The sequence below is a fragment of the Chanodichthys erythropterus genome, chromosome 23 (genome assembly GCF_024489055.1).
Source record: "Chanodichthys erythropterus isolate Z2021 chromosome 23, ASM2448905v1, whole genome shotgun sequence".
Lineage (NCBI taxonomy): Eukaryota > Metazoa > Chordata > Actinopteri > Cypriniformes > Xenocyprididae > Chanodichthys > Chanodichthys erythropterus.
Window position 1 is genome coordinate 17,880,855 of NC_090243.1, and position 19,661 is coordinate 17,900,515.

General features: G+C 36.1%; 1 protein-coding gene across 1 annotated transcript; it reads left to right on the top strand.

Moving 5' to 3' along the window:
• The first annotated feature begins 521 nt into the window (after positions 1-521).
• wdr90 (WD repeat domain 90) lies at positions 522-19,199 on the top strand. The gene is made up of 42 exons (XM_067377594.1): positions 522-767; positions 1,471-1,565; positions 1,687-1,863; positions 1,985-2,123; positions 2,224-2,394; positions 2,533-2,659; positions 3,262-3,329; positions 3,412-3,533; positions 3,635-3,850; positions 4,038-4,103; positions 4,261-4,329; positions 4,732-4,842; positions 5,849-5,994; positions 6,073-6,130; positions 6,213-6,331; positions 6,542-6,703; positions 6,815-6,945; positions 7,433-7,549; positions 7,636-7,871; positions 7,990-8,132; positions 8,399-8,529; positions 8,719-8,849; positions 9,477-9,638; positions 9,715-9,843; positions 9,925-10,055; positions 10,166-10,200; positions 11,312-11,434; positions 11,504-11,742; positions 11,883-11,985; positions 12,129-12,250; positions 12,388-12,544; positions 12,627-12,820; positions 12,922-13,090; positions 13,202-13,331; positions 14,004-14,172; positions 14,305-14,427; positions 14,983-15,163; positions 15,248-15,378; positions 18,075-18,218; positions 18,369-18,488; positions 18,573-18,657; positions 18,744-19,199. Exons 1-42 carry the CDS (start codon positions 755-757, stop codon positions 18,899-18,901), a joined length of 5,553 nt encoding a protein of 1,850 aa, XP_067233695.1. The 5' UTR covers positions 522-754; the 3' UTR covers positions 18,902-19,199.
• Positions 19,200-19,661: the final 462 nt, after the last annotated feature.

The window sequence follows — 19,661 nt, forward strand, 5'->3', positions numbered from 1 at the left end:
TATTACAAACGGGAAACGCGTTTTCTGACGATGCTCATCTGAAAACTATTTTCAAAGTAGAAATCAAAGTAGAACCATTTACGTCTGATATATCATAATAATAATAATGATCTCAACAATTATCTGATGGAATGTACAATATAATCAATAACTAAGTTTAAATTTTTTTAAATGATTTTTTAGATTATAATATATAAAAATATACAAACAATATCTAGAAATGTACAATACAACTATTAATTCACAAAATTATAAATGTTAAAAAGCAAAAAATAGTTCTCTTTGCAGTATTATTTCATTTTTTTTTTTTCGTATGTTCTGTGACTTTTAGGGAAAAAGTACACAATTACGCCTACACATTTTGTATATGTACATTAAATTTTCCCATTATTATTAAAATATGCTTATAAATAAAATAAAAATATATTTAACGGTTTTGGGCATGATGACGTAAGCCTTACGTCATGCCGTTCGAACGCGTCGCGGCGGTCTCTGCAGCGCGAGCAGAGAGCGGTTCATCCGCAACAAAACAAACTCGCAGACCTGCTTTTTACAGTCTATGTGCAAAACCCTCATAACGTGTACAGAATCTAAAGTTAATATCTGTACGGCGATGAACTACGGTTCTGTGATGGCTAAAACCTTTCTGGATATGTAGGAAATGGAAGTGAATTGATTTTTTTTTCGTACTTTTGGAGCTAACTGTTACAGTTTGTTAGCTGTCAACAGGTGAATCAGATCTGTGAAGTAAACAATGTCTTCCAGAGGTAAGAATACATTACCCATTAAATCACTTCACTAACTGAGTAATGAGCACCTGAAATGGACCTGGACTGAGTTATTTTTTATTTAAAAGACGGAGGATACAGTATAGCACAATATACAGTACAGCAGAGCACAATAACCAATGCAATATAGTACAATTTGAAATATACAGTGCAGTAAAGTGCACATTATATACTATAGACCAGGGGTTTTTAATCCTTTAGATGCCATGGACACTCTAAAATAACCACCCTCATCCTAAAATTTTAAAACCAGCTATATTTTCATGTGTAAAGATCCAGTTTATATTGTAAAAATGTGTAAAATATGTGTAAAATATTATTAGGAAAATATTTTGTTAATATTTTTTCTACTCTCTGCATTACTGTACTGTTAGGATTTGGTACTTTATTATTATTATTATTATTATTATTATTATTTTAAAATATTTTATTAATTTATTATTTTAATTAATGCATTTATTTTATTAAAATTTATCTAATTTTAATCAATTTTTTCATTATTTATTTATTTATTTATTTATTTATTTAATTTTTTTAACACTGTTTTTCCCTCTAAACTTTTCAATGGAGCCCCTCGCATTCCCTTCTTGTGGTCCCCAGTTTGAAAACTCCCACTTACAATGCTTTTAACAGCACACTTGCAGTGTGAAGTGCAGCTAAATAAACTGAATCTCTTCATCAGCTCTGTGGCAGCAGCCGTATGTGAACATCTTCAAACACATGAAGATTGAAGAATGGAAGAAAGTCACCAAAGAGGGAGACGTCACCACATACATGGTAGGAGGTTTGTTCCTTTCTCGTAATACTATAACATGATGTTGTTGCTGCACAGGATTATCATTGGAATTCAATATATGTTGTTTGTATGTATTTGTAATGCTGTATTATTTATTGTTAGGACAAGAACCTGAAATGTTCTGTGTTCCGGATCCGTGGCTCCGTACCGGCCAATAACTACATCCTGCTTCCCAAAACCAGCAGCCAGTCTCTGGGTCTCACCGGTCGGTTCCTCTACCTGCTGTTCAGACCCAGCCCAAACAAACACTTCATCGTGCACCTGGACATCACTGTTGAGGTGAAAGTGCAGTTTTATATGCATAACTGTTTAATGATACTGACTTTCATGTTTTCAGTTTTAGTTTTATTAACAATAACTGTCCTGTATATAACTCTATGTTGCTTTGTTCATCATGCAGGAGGGTCAGGTGATCCGTGTCTCGTTCTCTAACATGTTCAAAGAGTTCAAGTCCACGGCGACATGGCTGCAGTTTCCTTTTCTGTGTGGAGCCGCACACGGTTCAGTGTATGAGAATACAGCCAGTACTGCTAAACGAGGTAGACCTTCATTGTTTTAATATCCTCTCACACTTGCCGGTTTTTATTATGTTTTCTACACGCAGCAAGCGTTTTTTTGGTGATAACTGATGCATTTCAGGTTTAGTGGGCCAAGCACCGCCGAGCACAAGGTGGACGTGCTTGACGATGGACCTCCGTTACGTGCTCTCGGTTTATCTAAACAGAACACACAGTCACCTTAAGAGCATCAAACTCTGTGCCAATATGTCCGTTAAAAACATCATCACCAGTGACCTGCTGTTTGACCCAGGTACATTTTGACTTTGTTCCTGTTACGGTTGCAGGTTGTTAATTGTATAAAATATAATGTCAATCTTGTGAAGGGTCTTGGAACAGTGCTGTGTAAATGAAATTTATTATTATTATGCAATGATCTTGTTTTTTGTAGGTCTGTCATTCTCTGAGTTCAGGCAATCTGGTGTGATGTTGCCAGATGGCACTGCCCCGATGCCCAGAGAAATGTGCTTCCCTGTGCCCAAAGGACAGAGCTGGCATAACTTATATGATTATATAAGGTGAGTGCCACTACTTTGAAAGTGCCCAGTTCTTGTTAAATGGACACCTTACTTAAAGAAATAGGTGGTCCATATAGTCATCGTTGATTATGAAAATGATACTATGTTTACATGCACATCAAATTCAATTTAAAGGATTAGTTAACTATCAAATGAAAATTAGCCCTAAGCTTTATTCACCCTCAATCCATCCTAGGTGTATATGACTTTCTTGTTTCTGACACAATCGTAGATATATTAATAAATATCCTGATGCATCCAAGCTTTATAATGGCATTATGCGTTAGCAAACGAGTATGAGCTGAAGAAAGTGTCTCCATTCACATCCATCCATCATAAACATACTCCATACGACTCTGGAAGGTTAATAAAGCAAAACTATATATTCAGGTTGCAGCCAATTATTGTGAATACAATGTTTATATGCATAAAATCATCTGTATATTCCTGAATCAGTGTTATTTTAGTATAACTGTTTACTATTATATTATAATATTTATTAATACTTTGAATTATCTTTTAATGTTAGTTTAAGTCTTAGTAATTTTGTGATGTGCTTTTGTAATTTTTATTATCAGCTTTTTCTTGTGTGTGATTGACAGATTTCCCTCAGATGGAACAAAGTTACCATTTGATTCCATACAGAAAGGATCCAGCAGTGCAGCTAAAAGTGAGTCTTCAGCATGCAAACATGCACAATCGCACACAACAATGTACATTTTATCTGATGAAACCATGTGGTCACTCTGCAGAAGTCTCGACTGAAAAGAGCCCTCAAAGAGAAGAGAGTCGCATCGTAAGCCTCAGTAAACCTGTTCAAGACAGAGTCTCCCTCATGCAGCAGATCACCACCCCCAAATCTGCACGAGTGTTTGTGTGTGAACTTCAGTTGACCTTCATTCCAGTGCAACTAATGTTGACATACGCAGGCCCTAATGGCTACTTTCTCCCTTTCTCTCCTTTCTCTCTGTGTAGAGCACTAAGCAGCGTTCGGTGATCCAGAAAACGAGTCTGCCCGAACTGATTTATACACCCTCTGGAGGCTCAGAGAGCCCGGGGTCACCAGGTCAAATGTCGCAGGCAGGTGAAGAGGTCACAGTAGTGTGTGCTGATGATGCTGGAGTACACGTATATGCCCGCTGCGAGGATGACGTCTACACCCACATCACAGACAGTGAGGAGGAAATCACAGTAAGTACTGTAGATCCAACAGTGACAAGCTAAGAAAACAACTGGGTCTTACTTTGAGTCAACATTAAATTTACTTTCATAATAAATGTTCCTGTGCACTTTCATCAATGCATGTTATTGTAAATTAAATACTTTCTTTTTAAAAGCAATAATAATGTGAATAAACCAATCTGAATGTTTTTCTTAGGTCATTAATGCAGCATCTCCTCGACCTGTCTCTCTGTCTTCTAAACAACCAGTGAAGCGGCCACAGGTTAACCGCTCATAAACACATTTATTTATCTCCAGGACAACACAGACTAACAGAGCATAAATGCATGCTGAAGATAAAGAGATTTACATTTTTAAAGGCTATGCATTGCTCTTTTTGTGTGCAATGGTCATTTGGAGGGTTTCTGTATATGTTTCAGAAGTTGTATCCTGACCCCATTCTGAAGCTGAACAGAATTATTGGCTTCGGAGGAGCTACAATGAGATGTGTGAGTGAAAATACACACACACACACACACTAGAGGTGTAAAAATGCATAATCTGGCAGTGAAAATTAAATGCATTGATTACAGAATTTAATAATTGTTTATAATTTCTTTAATAATAACCCTCTATTCTAGTAGGTTTATTCTAGCCAACTGAATGTGATTCTTTGAAGACACAGGAAATACACATCTATCTGACCTGAATCAATCTAGAACATTCTGCAATGACCTAGATAACTGCTAATCTTCACAGACAAATCCAAAACACAGTCCTTGAGTCTGTGAATGTGAAACCTAGTGTCTGCTACATATTTTTGAAAAGTGATTTCATGATTAATTGTTTCAGAATCATGAATATCATGTGGTACACTATATGTGCTTTCTTTCAAATTGTCCCTCTCTCAGGCTGTATGGAGCTCAGATGGGGAGGAAGTTGTGTATCCCTGTCATGCCATTATCATCAGCATGACTGTTTCCTCTGGACAACAGAGATTCTTCATCGGACACACAGATAAGGTCTTTCTCACTCACACACACTTAAATATTTTTTGTTACACTGATTTTATCATGGTTTAGTGGTGTTATGCATGATGTAAAGTCCCTTAATCATGGTACAAACACTGTAACCCACAGCTTTTGGAGTGGCTTATTGCGTTTATAAAAGTTACAATAGCAATATGATAAAAGACACCTATGATTAATATGATTAATAGTTTTAATATTTCTAATCTAATAAAAATTAAATTTAAAATGTAAAAAATAAGTTAAATTCATTAAATTGTATGCATATATTATTATTAATATTATTAATCATAATAATTAAGATAATAATGCATAACATTAGATTTTATTATACATGATATTATATAGTAATAATAGTATTAATGATACATACATAAATATATCACATGCAAAGAATATTTTATTTAATATAATTTAAATAACAAAGAATAATAATTATTATTATTATGCTAAGCAAGGTAGCAACTTGTCACATTAGTATAGAGTCTGATGTTCACAGTCAGGGCTTGACAATACTCATTTTCTACAGAATAGATACACAATACCAGCTGCGCTTTCTCCCTCTCTCATCTCTCCAACAGCGAGTTGACACACAAACCCGCCTCCCCTCACTCACTCTTTCATTTGCTCTGGATGAATATTGTTGGTGTTACAGGGTTTGAATTTTGGCATGGGATTGCGCGTATTGCGCATACTTTTACTCATTCCCACAGATTTTGTGCTCACACCCAAAGTGCGCCACATAAAGCTGCCTCTCAGTACTAAATTCAGTTATTTTTCGCTGCTTATTGCACTTAAATAGTCAAATGCACACAAAATAATGTCTTGAGTATTCACATAAACACAGTCAGTCATGTTTTAAGTGAATGTAAACAGTTGAGAAAGAAAATGCATGTGTAACAGTATAATGGATCTGTGCGTCAGGTCTTAAAGTGACAGCATTGACAGTTTGGTTAGCTGGCCTTGATTTTCCTGTCGATGTGTTCCTCTTAATTGTCAGGTCTCAGCTCTGGCGTTAAATGCCAGTTCTACTGTGTTGGCATCGGCTCAGATGGGCGCAAACAGTCTGATTCGTCTCTGGAGCTACAGCGGAGGAGTGTGTCAAACCATTATTCCCACACACACACATGCTCTGAATCTGCTAAGGTACACCAAACACACATATACAACACAATGGCAGCTGGATTTCTCAAGGTCCATCAGGTGATGTTGTTGTTGTTTTAGTTTCTCTCAGAGCGGAGGAGTGCTGTGTGGCGTAGGGAAAGACAGTCACAACAAAACTGTGAGTGTTTTGCATGTGAAGAACTATATTATTTGGAGAGTGTAGTGTATATTTATATTAATTATTTGATTTGCTTGTGTAGACGGTGATCCTTTGGAACACTCTGCGTGTGGCAGAAGGAGGTGTGGTTCCAGTCTTAGCTAAAGCACACACAGACGTGGACATCCAGATGATGAAGATAGCCTTCTTTGATGACACACGGTGTGCATACACACTTGTATTAAAATTACAGGCAATCTAAACCTGTTTGAGGTTTAATGTGGAGTAGGATTTTGTTTTGATGCAAATTCATGTACAATATGATCAATATCATTAACAGGGTTACTTGCTAATGTTATTAACCTCAATTCTACCTCTGTTTTTAATCATATTGGCAGATTATAAGTGTATATTTTGTGTTTGTTTGTGCAGTATGGTGTCGTGTGGTTTAGGTAACGTGCGACTGTGGCGTGTACGTGGTGGTTCTCTACGCTCTTGTCCTGTGGATCTTGGACAGTATCACAATCTGGAGTTTACTGACCTCGGCTTTGAGCAGGGACACACTCAGGACCGTCCTGTGGATGATCGCACGCTGTGAGACATGACAAATGACTAATAAACTATTTAAATAAGCGTAATTACTGTAGCATACAGACATTAATTGTCATTTGATCTTGATCTCATCATGTTTTGTGATTGGAGCAGGTTTGTCAGCAGTAGGAGTGGTCACATCCTAGAGATCGACTATGTTGCCGTGGGGATAAAAAACATAAGGAGGCTCCTCCCAGCTCAGGAAAGCCACGCCCACCAAAGGGAGAAACAGACCTTTAGCACAGGTGAACATTTTGTGAGCGACACAAGTCTGATTATGGCTCATATCTTTCCTGATTACGTTTCTACCCGTTTGTTTCTTTCCTCCTCAATGTTCTTGGGTCTTAAAAAACGTTATTTCATTCTGTTCTGTCTAATGGTTGGTCTTTTTAGACACCTCACATTTTGATTTGATCTGATTTAGAATGTTAAAAGGGAATTCAAAACAATTCTTAATTCATCCCAGTTCTTCTAAATTAAATTAAATTAAATTAAATTAAATTAAATTAAATTAAATTAAATTAAATTAAATTAAATTAAATTAAATTAAATTAAATTAAATTAAAAAAGAATTAAATTAAATAAAAAAAAATAAAATATTTAAAATATTTAAATTTAATTATTATTTAATTAGCAATTAATTTAATTACTTTTTATTTATTTAAATATATTTATTTATTTATGTATGTATTATTTGAATATATTGACTGTATTATAAATATGTGTTTTCAGGTGCCGGTATTGCAGTGAACAGCATCAGTGTGTGTGCTGAGTTCTGTGTGACCGGTTCAGAGGATGGATTCATGCGTCTGTGGCCTCTTGACTTCTCGTCAGTTTTTTTAGAGGCAGGTCCGTACTCCCGTCAATCACTCTCCCAATTATAATCTTGCTTACAACTAGCTCGATGAATTACTGAGATTTTGGTGTGTTTACAGAGCATGAGGGGCCTGTCAGTTTGGTGTGTGTGTCCTCAGACGGCTCGAGAGTTCTAGCGGCCACGACCGCAGGGAATCTTGGGTACCTAGATGTTGGTAGCCGTGGTTACCGTACGTTGATGAGGTCACACACAGGGAGTGTTTTGGGCTTCAGTGTGGATGGAGTTAGACGGCGTGTTACCACCTTGTCCAGAGACAGCACCGTACGGGTTTGGGACATGGACACCATGCAACAGGTGATTAATCATCAGTTTATCATTAAAGCTTTTGCATACTGTTGGCCATGCATAGACACCAGACATGCGCTGATATTACCTTGAAGCTAATATACTGGGCCTCTAATTCATCTTGCAGCTCTATGACTTTGTCTCTGATGATGATGAAAGTCCTTGTTCAGTTGCGTTCCATCCCAGCATGCCTCTCTTCGCCTGTGGATCGAGCTCTGGAACCGTCAGAGTGTTTGATATTCAAACGTCGAGCTTAATCGCCCAACACAGGTACATACACACACACCTGTGTAAAGTCGTTAGTTTTGTTTTGTTTTTGCACAAAAAAAGTATTCTTGTCGATTCATAACATTAAGGTTGAACCACTGTAGTCACATGGACTATTTTAACGATGTCTTTAGTACCTTTTTGGGTACTGTTAATTAAATCTGAAGATGAACGAAGGTCTTATGGGTGTGGAACGACATGAGGGTGAGTAATGAGAGAAATTTCATTTTTTGGTGAACTAACTCTTTAACGTGTGTGTGTGTTTGCAGGCAACACTCTGGATCAGTTGATTCTGTGATATATTCTCCCGATGGTCAGTGTCTGTTTAGTGCTGGCGCTCTTGGATACTTGGTATTCTACAACTCTTCTCAAAAGGACCATCATGTGGCCCGTGTTCTGGGTGAGTAAATGGTTGCTCTAACAGCACAATGTGTGATGTATGATGTGTGACAGTTCCTCTTCACAGCACATTCAGATGAACTCCGCTTTTTCTGTGTTTATTTGTAGACATGCTTTTCAGGAGAACTGAAATATCTGAAGAACTGTGTGAAAGTGGCATTCTGAATTATTGATATTTTTTCAATAATAGGTAATGTAGTTGCACGGGGTGTGAATCGTGGCCCGGATACGTTGGCCGTGAGCTCTGACAGCCGCTGTCTAGCGCTGGTCGGACCAACCGAATACATCGTCACAATTATGGAAGCACAGTCACTTAATGAGGTACATCAAAACCATAATGTTTGCCAGAGCTGTGATGCAGTGGATTTATGGACATGCTTGACATGTGAGAGCATTTGGATCACAACTTCTACGCTCCACTTTCTTAAAATGAAAATTAAAAAATGAATGAATAAATACGTTTTCAAAATTTCCATCAATTAAATCTCATTGAATCTGGGACATAATCAAAATCTCACATTTTTGTATTGTGTATTTGTATTGTTTATTTTTTTTCTTTAATTTACTGTTTCAAATGATGATTTATGATGTGATTTTAGTATTTATACGTTATTATATAATTTATTAATATTTTAAATTAGCTTTTTAGTCATAATTTTAATATTCGCTTAAATTTCAATAATTCTTTTAGGTGCTTTTGTCAGTCTTATTAGTTTTTTATTTTAATTTTTATTTAGCATGAAATTTTTTTTTATTTTTTTTTTTTTTTTAGTTTTAGTAATTTTATTATTTAAACTTACTTCAGTTTCTTATTTTTTAAATATTTTTCAGTTTGTTTTTCATCTAATATTTATATTTCAGTTAACAAATGCTATTTTTAATAGTTAACAATTACAACATCATGACATACTGTACATGTTAAATAGCATTTGTTTTTGTGTGTCACAGTTGCTCCGGGTTGATGTAAGCATTCTGGATGTAGAGAGCACAACGCTGGACTCTGCGCTGAATGTGTGTTTCTCCCCCACGTCACTGTCACACCTGCTCGTCACCACCTCAGCCAATAAGATCCTCTGGATTGACACACACACTGGACAACTGCTCAGACAGGTGAAAGACTGAAGGGTGAATACATTCTGAGAACATCAAGTATCACATATTAGAATCATTATTAATGTAATTACAGGTGTCTGAGGTGCATAAGAATCAGTGTGTGTCTCTGGCTGTCAGTGAAGATGGCCGTTATTTGCTGACGGCCGGTCAGAACTCTCTGAAGGTGTGGGATTATGACATGCAACTGGATGTCAATTCACAGGTATGTTTGTTTGAGTGCTGGATTTGATGATGTACAGAGTACAGACTTTAAATAAGATCACTGTATTCATTTCTCCTTCAGGTGTTCATCGGTCACTCTGAGCCCATCAGACAGGTGAGGTTCACGCCTGATCAGATGGGGGTGGTCACTGTAGGGGACGCCCTCTTCTTTTGGGATTTCCTGGCACCCCCGCAAGAGATTTCAGACGGCAGGTAAGACCTTTTTTTCATAATACTGTGCATGGTTTTAATACTGTACATTGTTTTAATTTCCTTTTTAGTTATTTGTTAGAAGTAACTAGGATTTTTTCTCTTCCTACCAGGTCTCAGGCTATAGAGGTCTCCCCTCATAAATCAGGTATGATAAGCTTATGTATGTGTATATATATATATATATATATATATATATATATATATATATATATATATATATATATATATATATATATATATATATATATGAAGAGTTTGGTTCCAAAACACGATAAACGCCATTTAAAAAAAAATGAATTTCCGCCAAAATCAGTATTGTATCTGGTCAGTATTGAAAAGTCATTTGTTAATTTTGCACAAAATGCGATACCCATCGTGTTATTCTGTAATGTTTTCTCCCTTTCTTTCCAAAACGCGACAAACGCCAGTCTCCTTTTTCTGCAGAACGCGATATATCCGCTCTCAACCAATCACAGCGCACCATTCCATGCACTGTAAACATTGAAGGCTTTGTAAAAAGCCATTTTTAATACCAATGTACTCGGCAAGTGTGTTTATTTAACCGTGCGGTGGCGCCAGATACTCTTTAATCGGTAATAACAAATAATTTATAACATTAACAATATGTCCCATTTAATTCATTTTGGGAGCGACGGCTGAATGTATTTTTAGTAAAATGTCTGTATATAAGATAAATATTGGCAAAGTTTAGACTCAACTTACTTTGTTGTGTATTTTCAATTTGAAAAATAACTTTTATATTCATGGATTAATTGCATTTTGAAAAAAAAAAGTCATGGATTTATTGCATTTTGGGAAAAAAAAAATAATACGTTTTTATATTAAACTTTTTAAAATCAAAATATAGATTTGATTTAATGTTTTTATAACCAAAAGATGCTATGTGAAAGTCTGAAACAGAAAATAGTGGTTTTCATCTTGCCACTTTCTTGGTAAAGAAAATGCCTTTTTACTCAAATTAATCAAAATGGAGTTATTGCGTTTTGGAACCAAACTCTTCATATATATATATATATATATATATATATATATATATATATATATATATATATATATATATATATATATATATATATATATATATATATATATATAATATAGCTTATGTGTACAATATCGGCAGCTTGATTCAAATTAATACTTAATACTAAGGCAGTTGGTTTATTGCTATTTTTTAAAGTTTTACTATTTAGGTTTAAGTGTATGATGATCCTTAATAAGCTCCTATTGTTCAGCACATAGTTGGGTGGAGCTAACTGGAGCTGAGCTGTCCAATGAGAGTCCCCGAGAGGCATTATTTCAGCCCTCCTCGCCACCTGTTATGAATTTTCTTCCCAGTGAGAGGAAGGACAGTGAAGGTATGTGTTCATGAGCATTTGTCCTCATTCATGTGTCAGTGTTACATCTCAGATGCTTTTCTCCTCTAGGTTTCCTGTGTGATTCTACAGCTGAACTGCAGTTCAGTCCCACAGCAGGCCACACCCACTCCCCTCCCCCTAAACACGCCTCCTTCCTGAGAGTGACAGAATGGGTGAAGAATGAGGACACGCCCACACTCCCAGCCAGTCAATCAAGGACGGAGAAAACACGAGATGGTCACACGCCAATCCGTCCAGACTGTTATAAACACTTCACTCCACGTTTTAAGACTTCTGTGCTAGATCAGGTGTATATTTTTGATCAATTATTCAATAATATGTTTATTGTTCATTTTTAACATTTAAACCAAAACACAATTCAAACTCTTTTGTATACTATCTCTTTTGTACCACTTTCTTTTCTCCACAACAATCATTTGCTTTTTAGACTGTAGTAGCTCCGCCCTCAGGACAGGCGGGGCTGAGTCTAAAGGCTGTGATTGGCTATAATGGCAATGGGCGTGGCAATATGGTCTGGAATCCAGACACAGGTAAATACTAACCAAGTATAACCTCTTTTATGATGTCTATCACATAAAATTCATGTGCACGTTAGTGGTGGTGCTTATGTGTGTCCTTTCTCAGTGTGTATGTACACACAATTTTAACTTCGCTACATCTTGTGTGTTTGCAGGTTTATTTGTGTACTCCTGTGGGTGTATTGTCGTCGTTGAGGATCTTCACACAGGCTCACAGAGACAGTGGTTCGGTCACACAGAGGAGATCTCAACGCTTGCCGTCACCCATGATGCACAGGTACCACACACACATGATTTAGTATATACTACAAATATATAAATCACACACTCTTCCTCTGTTTCCACCACTTGGTAATGATTGTTAGCAAAATTTAAGAGCCTCAGAATGAATCCTCTGTCTGATTTTCTCGGCAGATGGTTGCATCTGTGTCAGGGGGCGGAGCTTCACACAGCAGCCTCATCTGCATATGGAACGTGTCAGATGGTTCCTGTAGAAACCGCCTCTCCTATCACAAGGGGGCGGTGCAGAGCCTTACGTTTTCCAGGGATGACATGTACCTCCTCTCAATTGGTCAGTGTTTAATATTTTGCATTATAAATCTTGTGTCTTTATAATGAATAATTTGTATTGATGCAGTATGATATGCTCTTAGGTGATTTTTCGGAGCCGGTGGTGGCGCTGTGGAGCACTCGATCATTTGAGCTGCTCTGTACCGTTCAGATATCCGTCCCGCTGCATGATGCTTCCTTCTGCCCGTTTACTGCTAACGAGCTGACGCTCATCGGCAGCAGTGCTGTTGTTTTTACTCAAATACGAACACACGATAACAAAACTTCAGAACTTCAGGTACGTACAGACACAGTTTGCATGAAAAGAATCTTTCTGCAATGCATGCATACACAGTTGCAAAGAAGAAAGTTGATAAATCTGCTTTCCTTCTCCTGCAGGTGCAGAAAGTGGGCTTACCAGATGCAGTAGGGCAGGCAGAGGTGACATCTCTGTGCTATAACACTCGCCGTATCCTGTACACGGGCACAAACAGCGGCCACGTGTGTGTGTGGGACTGTAACACACAGCGCTGCTTTGTGACCTGGGAAGCAGATGGAGGAGAGATAGGTGTGTGTGTGTGAGGAATGTGTTGATCACATTTATGATTTGGGTCATTGAGAAACAGTATTATAACCAAGAATTAATCATAAATAAGTGTTTTTGTGTGCATTTGTGTAGGTGTGCTAGTTTGCCATGGGAATAAGCTGGTCACAGGGAGTAACACCAAAAAATTGAGACTGTGGTCTGTAGCTTCAATCCAGAATCTCAGTAACCCAAATAACAAGAGCAGGGCAGGACAGGATGATGGGTAAACATGCAAACACTCACTTTATCTCTTTCAACAATGCATTAGATTCATTGAAAGTTAAACTCTTTCTCTATATTCTGTTCAAAAGTTTGGGGTCTGTAAGATTTTTAAAATGTTTTTGAAAGAAGATTCATCAAAGCTGCATTTATTTGGTCAAAAATACAGTAAAATAGCAATATTGTTACATATTATTACAATTTATAATAACTGCTTTTTATTGTAATATATTTTAAAATTTAATTTACTCTGTGATCAAAGCTGAATTTTGAGCATCATTACTCCAGTCTTCAGTGTCACATGATCCTTCAGAAATCAATCTAATATACTGATTTGAAGCTCAAGAAACAATTATTATTATTATCAATGTTGAAAACAGTTTCTTCATGTTTTTGTGAAAATCATCTTTTGTAACATTATAAATGCCTTTATTGTCACATCTGATGAATTCAATGCGTCTTTGCTGAATAAAACTATTAATTTCTTAAAAAAAAAATCTTACTGACCCCCAATCTTTTAAATGGTAATGTATGTTACATATGGAAGCCATTTCCACCTCACTAGTGCAAAATGAAAATAATTGTGAGGTGAAGTTTAAACTGTGATGTAAAGTAGAAAAATGTTGTTACCTTCACTTTGTAAAAAACGATTAAGAGCTTGTTTTGAACCTTGAAGAGCTCAGGTGCAGCTTGAACAAGAACTGCTGTTGGACGGGACAGTGGTCAGTGCAGCGTTTGATGATGCCATGGACATGGGGATTGTGGGTACTACTGCAGGAACTTTGTGGTACATCAACTGGGCTGACAGCACCAGTATACGTCTGATCAGCGGTCATAAGAGCAAGGTACATTTTATCCCTGCCGATCTAATTAGGTCTAATTTTAGCTGTGAAGTTCATCCATAGCAAAACCTTCCAGAAACGAAGTTGAATCCGACACGATTCTAAAAGCAGCTGCTTCTACCCAAACTACCCCAGGTGAACGGTGTGGTTTGTAGTCCAGATGAGAAGCATTTTGTCACGTGTGGGCAGGACGGCAGTGTGAGAGTTTGGGCGCTGCAGAGCCACGAGCTGCTGGTGCAGTTTCAGGTGCTGAATCAGGTAAGAATAAACACACTAATGCTATACATGGGCAGGACGGCACAGTTTAAAGTTAATTTACAAAACACTTTAACAAACTTCTTGTTTGCTGAGGCAGATGCCTTGTGTCTGGGATGACAACAGTCCTTCATAGTAGCCAATCATCTGAGCACATTATTCGGTCACATGACTTTTTATTCATGTGACAGACATTAAATTGAATATTACAAAAGATTTATATTTCAAATAAATGCTGTTTTTTTTGTTTTTTTGTTTTTTTTTTACAAGAATCCTGCAATAAAACTCTTGGTTTCCAGGAAAATCTGAAGCAGCACAACTGTTTTCAACATTAATAACAATAAGAAATGTTTCATGAGCAGCAAATCATCATATTAGAATGATTTCTGAAGGATCATGTGACACTGAAGACTGGAGTAATGATGCTGAAAATACAGCTTTGATCACAGGAATAAATGACAACTTAAAAAAAAATATTACTGTAGAAAACAGCTCTTTTTCATTGCAGTTCGTTATTGTTTAATTGTGTTTGTGTGTGGTGATTTCTCTGTATTGCAGAGCTGTGAGTGTGTGTGTTGGACTCCTCCGAGGGGTGTGTTTGAGCCCAGCGGCCGCACGTGGGTCGCAGGCGGTTACAGCGACGGTACCGTGAGGATCTTCAATCTGGAGTCGGCCGAAATGGAGCTGAAACTACAACCTCAGCCTGTGTCTGTGTGTGCGTTGCAGTACTCACACTACGGTGAGAGAGAGAGTGTGAGACCCAGTTTTCTGTGTCTGATCGTCTGTGTGTTTGTTCACTATATGCATGTGTGTGTATGTGTAGGTCATGTGCTGTTGTCTGGTGGTCGTGATGGTCTCATTACCGTCAGCATTCCCGTCACTGGAGTCACTGTACGCACCATCAGTGACCACAAAGGGGCGCCTATAACTACAGTGCAGTGCACCAGCAAACAGGTTTGTGCATGTGTGTGTGTGTGTGTGTGTCCTTTATGGAGTCAAATTAATGCCTTAAAGTTTTGCACAAAAATAAAGTTTTGCAAAACACAAAAAAGAATTGAGCAATAAAAAAATGTTTTGCAAACAAAAATAAAGAATTGCAAAGGAAAAATAAAGTATTGAGCGGAAAAAATACGTTTTGCAAACAAAAATAATAAATTGCAAAATAAAATAAAGTAGTGCAAAAATAAAAATATAATCAATTACAAAAATCAATGACAGCTGTAATCCTATTTTATCTTTGCCACATATTTTTCATGCTCAAACCTACTAAATCATTTGCAACGCTCATTTTATTCTGCGTTTCAGTCAAGCGTGCGCTCACGACACCCGTTTTCTTTTGCGCTGCACTTTTCTGTGCGGATCTCTTTATGGCACTGGTTTGACGTGGGGGTGGAGTCAAGAAACGGGGGCACGCCCCCGCGAAATGCATTGAAGGGGAACGTAATCGGCGACAGGTGAAATAATTCTTTGACTTGGTGAAAAATAATGAATGGTTTGTTTTTGTTGGTTTGTTTAGCATATGTTGTCGCCGATTACGACCCCCTCCAATGCATTTCTTATAGTAATATGACCCGTTTCGCTCTGTCTCACTGCCTGTATCCACTTTTGTGCCCTTAAACATTCGTTTTTTGGGGTCGACAGCTTATAAAAACTTATTTCTGGGTTTTTTAGCTTGTTAGCTGTACACCTTGTCACACAACACCTTTTAGGCATTGTTCTGTTTTTTGTAATGTGTCAGAAAAGACAAGAAGGCAGCCTGGAGACGGTTGGATTGTTTTTCCCCCGGTGGGCGTGGTTTTCAGATTATAATAAATGCGCTCTGTCTCTATGCTTGCCTGCGTCTCAATGTGCATACTATCCATCCTAAATAGTATGTGACACTAGTACTATTCAATACTATTTAGGGCGGATAGGGTGGATAGTATGCACATTGGGATGCAGGACTTGATCTGTTCTGTTCCGATCTGCGTCTCCTGCCGATGACGTGTTTCGCGGAGGCGTGCCCCCGTTTCTTGACTCCACCCCCACGTCAAACCAGTGCCATAAAGAGAACCGCACAGAAAAGTGCAGCGCAAAAGAAAACCAGTATCGTGAGCGCACGCTTGACTGAAACGCAGAATAAAATGAGCGTTGCAAATGATTTAGTAGGTTTGAGCATGAAAAATATGTGGCAAAGATAAAATAGGATTACAGCTGTCATTGATTTTTGTAATTGATTATATTTTTATTTTTGCACTTCATTATTTTATTTTGCAATTTATTATTTTTGTTTGCAAAACTTATTTTTTTCTGCTCAATACTTTATTTTTCCTTTGCAATTCTTTATTTTTGTTTGCAAAACATTTTTTTATTGCTCAATTCTTTTTTTTGTTTTGCAAAACTTTATTTTTGTGCAAAACTTTAAGGCATTAATTTGACTCCATAGTCCTTGTTTTTCTGTTTTGTAAGGCAAATGACTCAACATTGTGTATGATGTGGAACTGTGGGCCATATTCAAAAAGTATTTGGACACTTAAATCACACTAAAAATTCATGAATTTTATTCAGACATTAAGATCTCAAACATGAAGAATAAAAGTGAATGTTAGTGAAGAGAAAAGATCCTGCAGCATTTGAGACACAAAGATACATCTATTCAATGACATTGTTACAATTTAAATGTTACTCAAGTGTCCAGATACTTATGTGTTTCAGAGTGACTTTGTTCTTTTACATGTGAGCAGCTCATATGGTATAACATCTGAAAATGAAAAAATGACAGCCACAAAAAGTATTGTACAGTTGTACTGAAAAATAAAGTAAAAACATATATAATAGTAAATTAATAAAATAAAAAATAATAAATTGATATTTTTTTATTTTACAGTGAAATATTACAATAGTAAAATGTATTTTTTAATGTAATATCTTCTATTATTTTCTAATGAAAATAAATTGTTGTTATTGCAATAATAATAATAATAATTATTATTATTATTATTATAATAACAAAATAACAATACTTTCTTCTTATTATTATAATTATTAAAAATAATAAGTTAATAATAATAAAAAATTAAAACATTAAAAAAAATATTTTTTGTAATATTTTTGTATTTTACAGTGAAATATTACGTTTTATTTAATATTTTCTATTATTTTCTAATAAAAATTATTATTATAAAATAACAATACTTTCTTCTTATTATTTTTATAGTTATTATGTTTTATTAAAGAAAATATTAAACAAAACAAGAAATTTTACCATTGAAATATTTCACTGTAAAATAAAATTATTTAAGAAAAAAATGATATAATAATTATAATGATTTGTATTATTCTAAATATAATTAGAATTTATTTTTTTCATTATTATTGATACTATTATTACTTTACTAATAATAATTATTATTATTATTAGTCATATTAATTTATAATCTCAAAATTTTGGGTCAAATTGTACAGCCCTACAAACTTGCCCAGCCAAATTTGTAGCTTTTTTAATCACATTTTTACAATTGCACAATTGCAAAAAATCACAATTCAATTTTTTTCTCAAATCATGCAACCCTACTGCTGAGTGATTTAATGTGTGTGTGTGTGTGTGTGTGTGTGTGTGTGTGTGTGTGTGTGTGTGTGTGTGTGTGCGCGCTAATATAAATGTCTAATAGTATAAGGAGTTTGGTCTGGAGGGAAATGAGCTCTGGTTGGCCGTGAGCGCAGACAGGCGTGTCAGCATCTGGGCTGCTGATTGGACGAAGGATAAATGTGAGCTGCTTGATTGGCTGACATTCCCAGCACCCAGCCCACCAGAGGTGATTGACACACTTCATTAAACATATAAATATGTCCTGAACTTGTTCATATATTATGTACTTTGTCTCATTGAGCTGCTCTGATCATTACTATTATGGTTGAAAAGTCTTAAGAAGTAACGTTTGATACAACTTTGTCTTTTTAATCAGGATGTTCTTGCATTACCACCCAGTCTGGCCGCGTTCAGCCCCAGTGAGAGAGGAGTGGTGGTTTACACCGGCTACGCTGTGGAAAAGGAGATCATCTTTTACTGTCTTTACAAAAAACAGGTACTCAAACACAGATGGACTGACATTAAATGACACATTTACTCACTCTCGGCCTCGGCTTAATGTGTATTTTTTGTTTTACAGGTTTTGAGGACGATCTCTCTGGCTGATTGGGCACTGTGTCTCAGTCTGTGTTCAACTGGAAGGCTGCTCGCTGTCGGATCAAACCGTTAGTGTGCCCGTGCCATCTTACAACATAACAGCAAAGTGTTTGAGAGCTATACAGTCATCTAACGGTGATCTCTTGTGTTTCAGAGCACGCCCTGAAGCTGATTCATACCTCCAGCGGTCGTTTTCAGGATTTCTCATCTCATAGTGACTCGGTTCAGGTGTGCAGCTTCAGCTGGTCTGGATCTCAGCTCTTCACTGCTGCTCATAATGAGCTCTTGCTGTGGTCTGTGCACGGCTTATAATGTTAGGAGAACACTAATGCTACTGTTGGATGTTCATCCGTGGGGTTTAATCATTTGATCCCTCACCGTTTGGATTGCAGTAGTCATATTTTGCTTTTCTGTTCAGTAGAAATGTTGATGTATTGATGTAGCAGAGCAGTTTTGCCATGTTTTGCATCCAGTTAACATGACTTGAACTTTTATTAATGGCAGTTTTTGTAATCTTTTCATTTTTTTTAAATCAATTTTAATATTTCTTATATTGTTTCAAAATATTTTGCTTGTTAGAAATACTCTGAAATTGTCATGCACTTTGTTCCTCAGAAATAAAATTCTTAAAAAATCTGAAATACTCATGTTTGCATTAAATAAAGCCATTGATACAAAGTTACAGTAAAACAGAACCTGATTTTAACACATAACTTTTATTATTATGTTCTTAACGAACATTATATAATTCTTCACAGACCTTTGGCTCATGTGAATTAAAATATGAATATAATATAGCTGTTTTTCAAGCGCTTTTTATTTATTTGAAAAATAAATTTTTAAATGAATAAGTTTTGAATATTTTAATATAATGCAGTATTTTATGAATTATTAATGTTTTAATTCTTTTAATTGAATTATAAATTATTTTCCATAAATCACTACCAATATGGACATATATATGTATGTGTGTGTGTATATTTGTATGTAGAAATACATACAAATATATATATACCTATATATATATATATATATATATATATATATATATATATATATAAGGTTTTTATTC

Excerpts from the sequence above, each read along its gene's own strand:
- wdr90 (XM_067377594.1), top strand. Across the intron at positions 6,704-6,814 it reads CCTGTGGATGATCGCACGCT|GTTTGTCAGCAGTAGGAGTG; the intron begins GTGAGACATGAC and ends TGATTGGAGCAG. Across the intron at positions 7,872-7,989 it reads ACATGGACACCATGCAACAG|CTCTATGACTTTGTCTCTGA; the intron begins GTGATTAATCAT and ends TTCATCTTGCAG.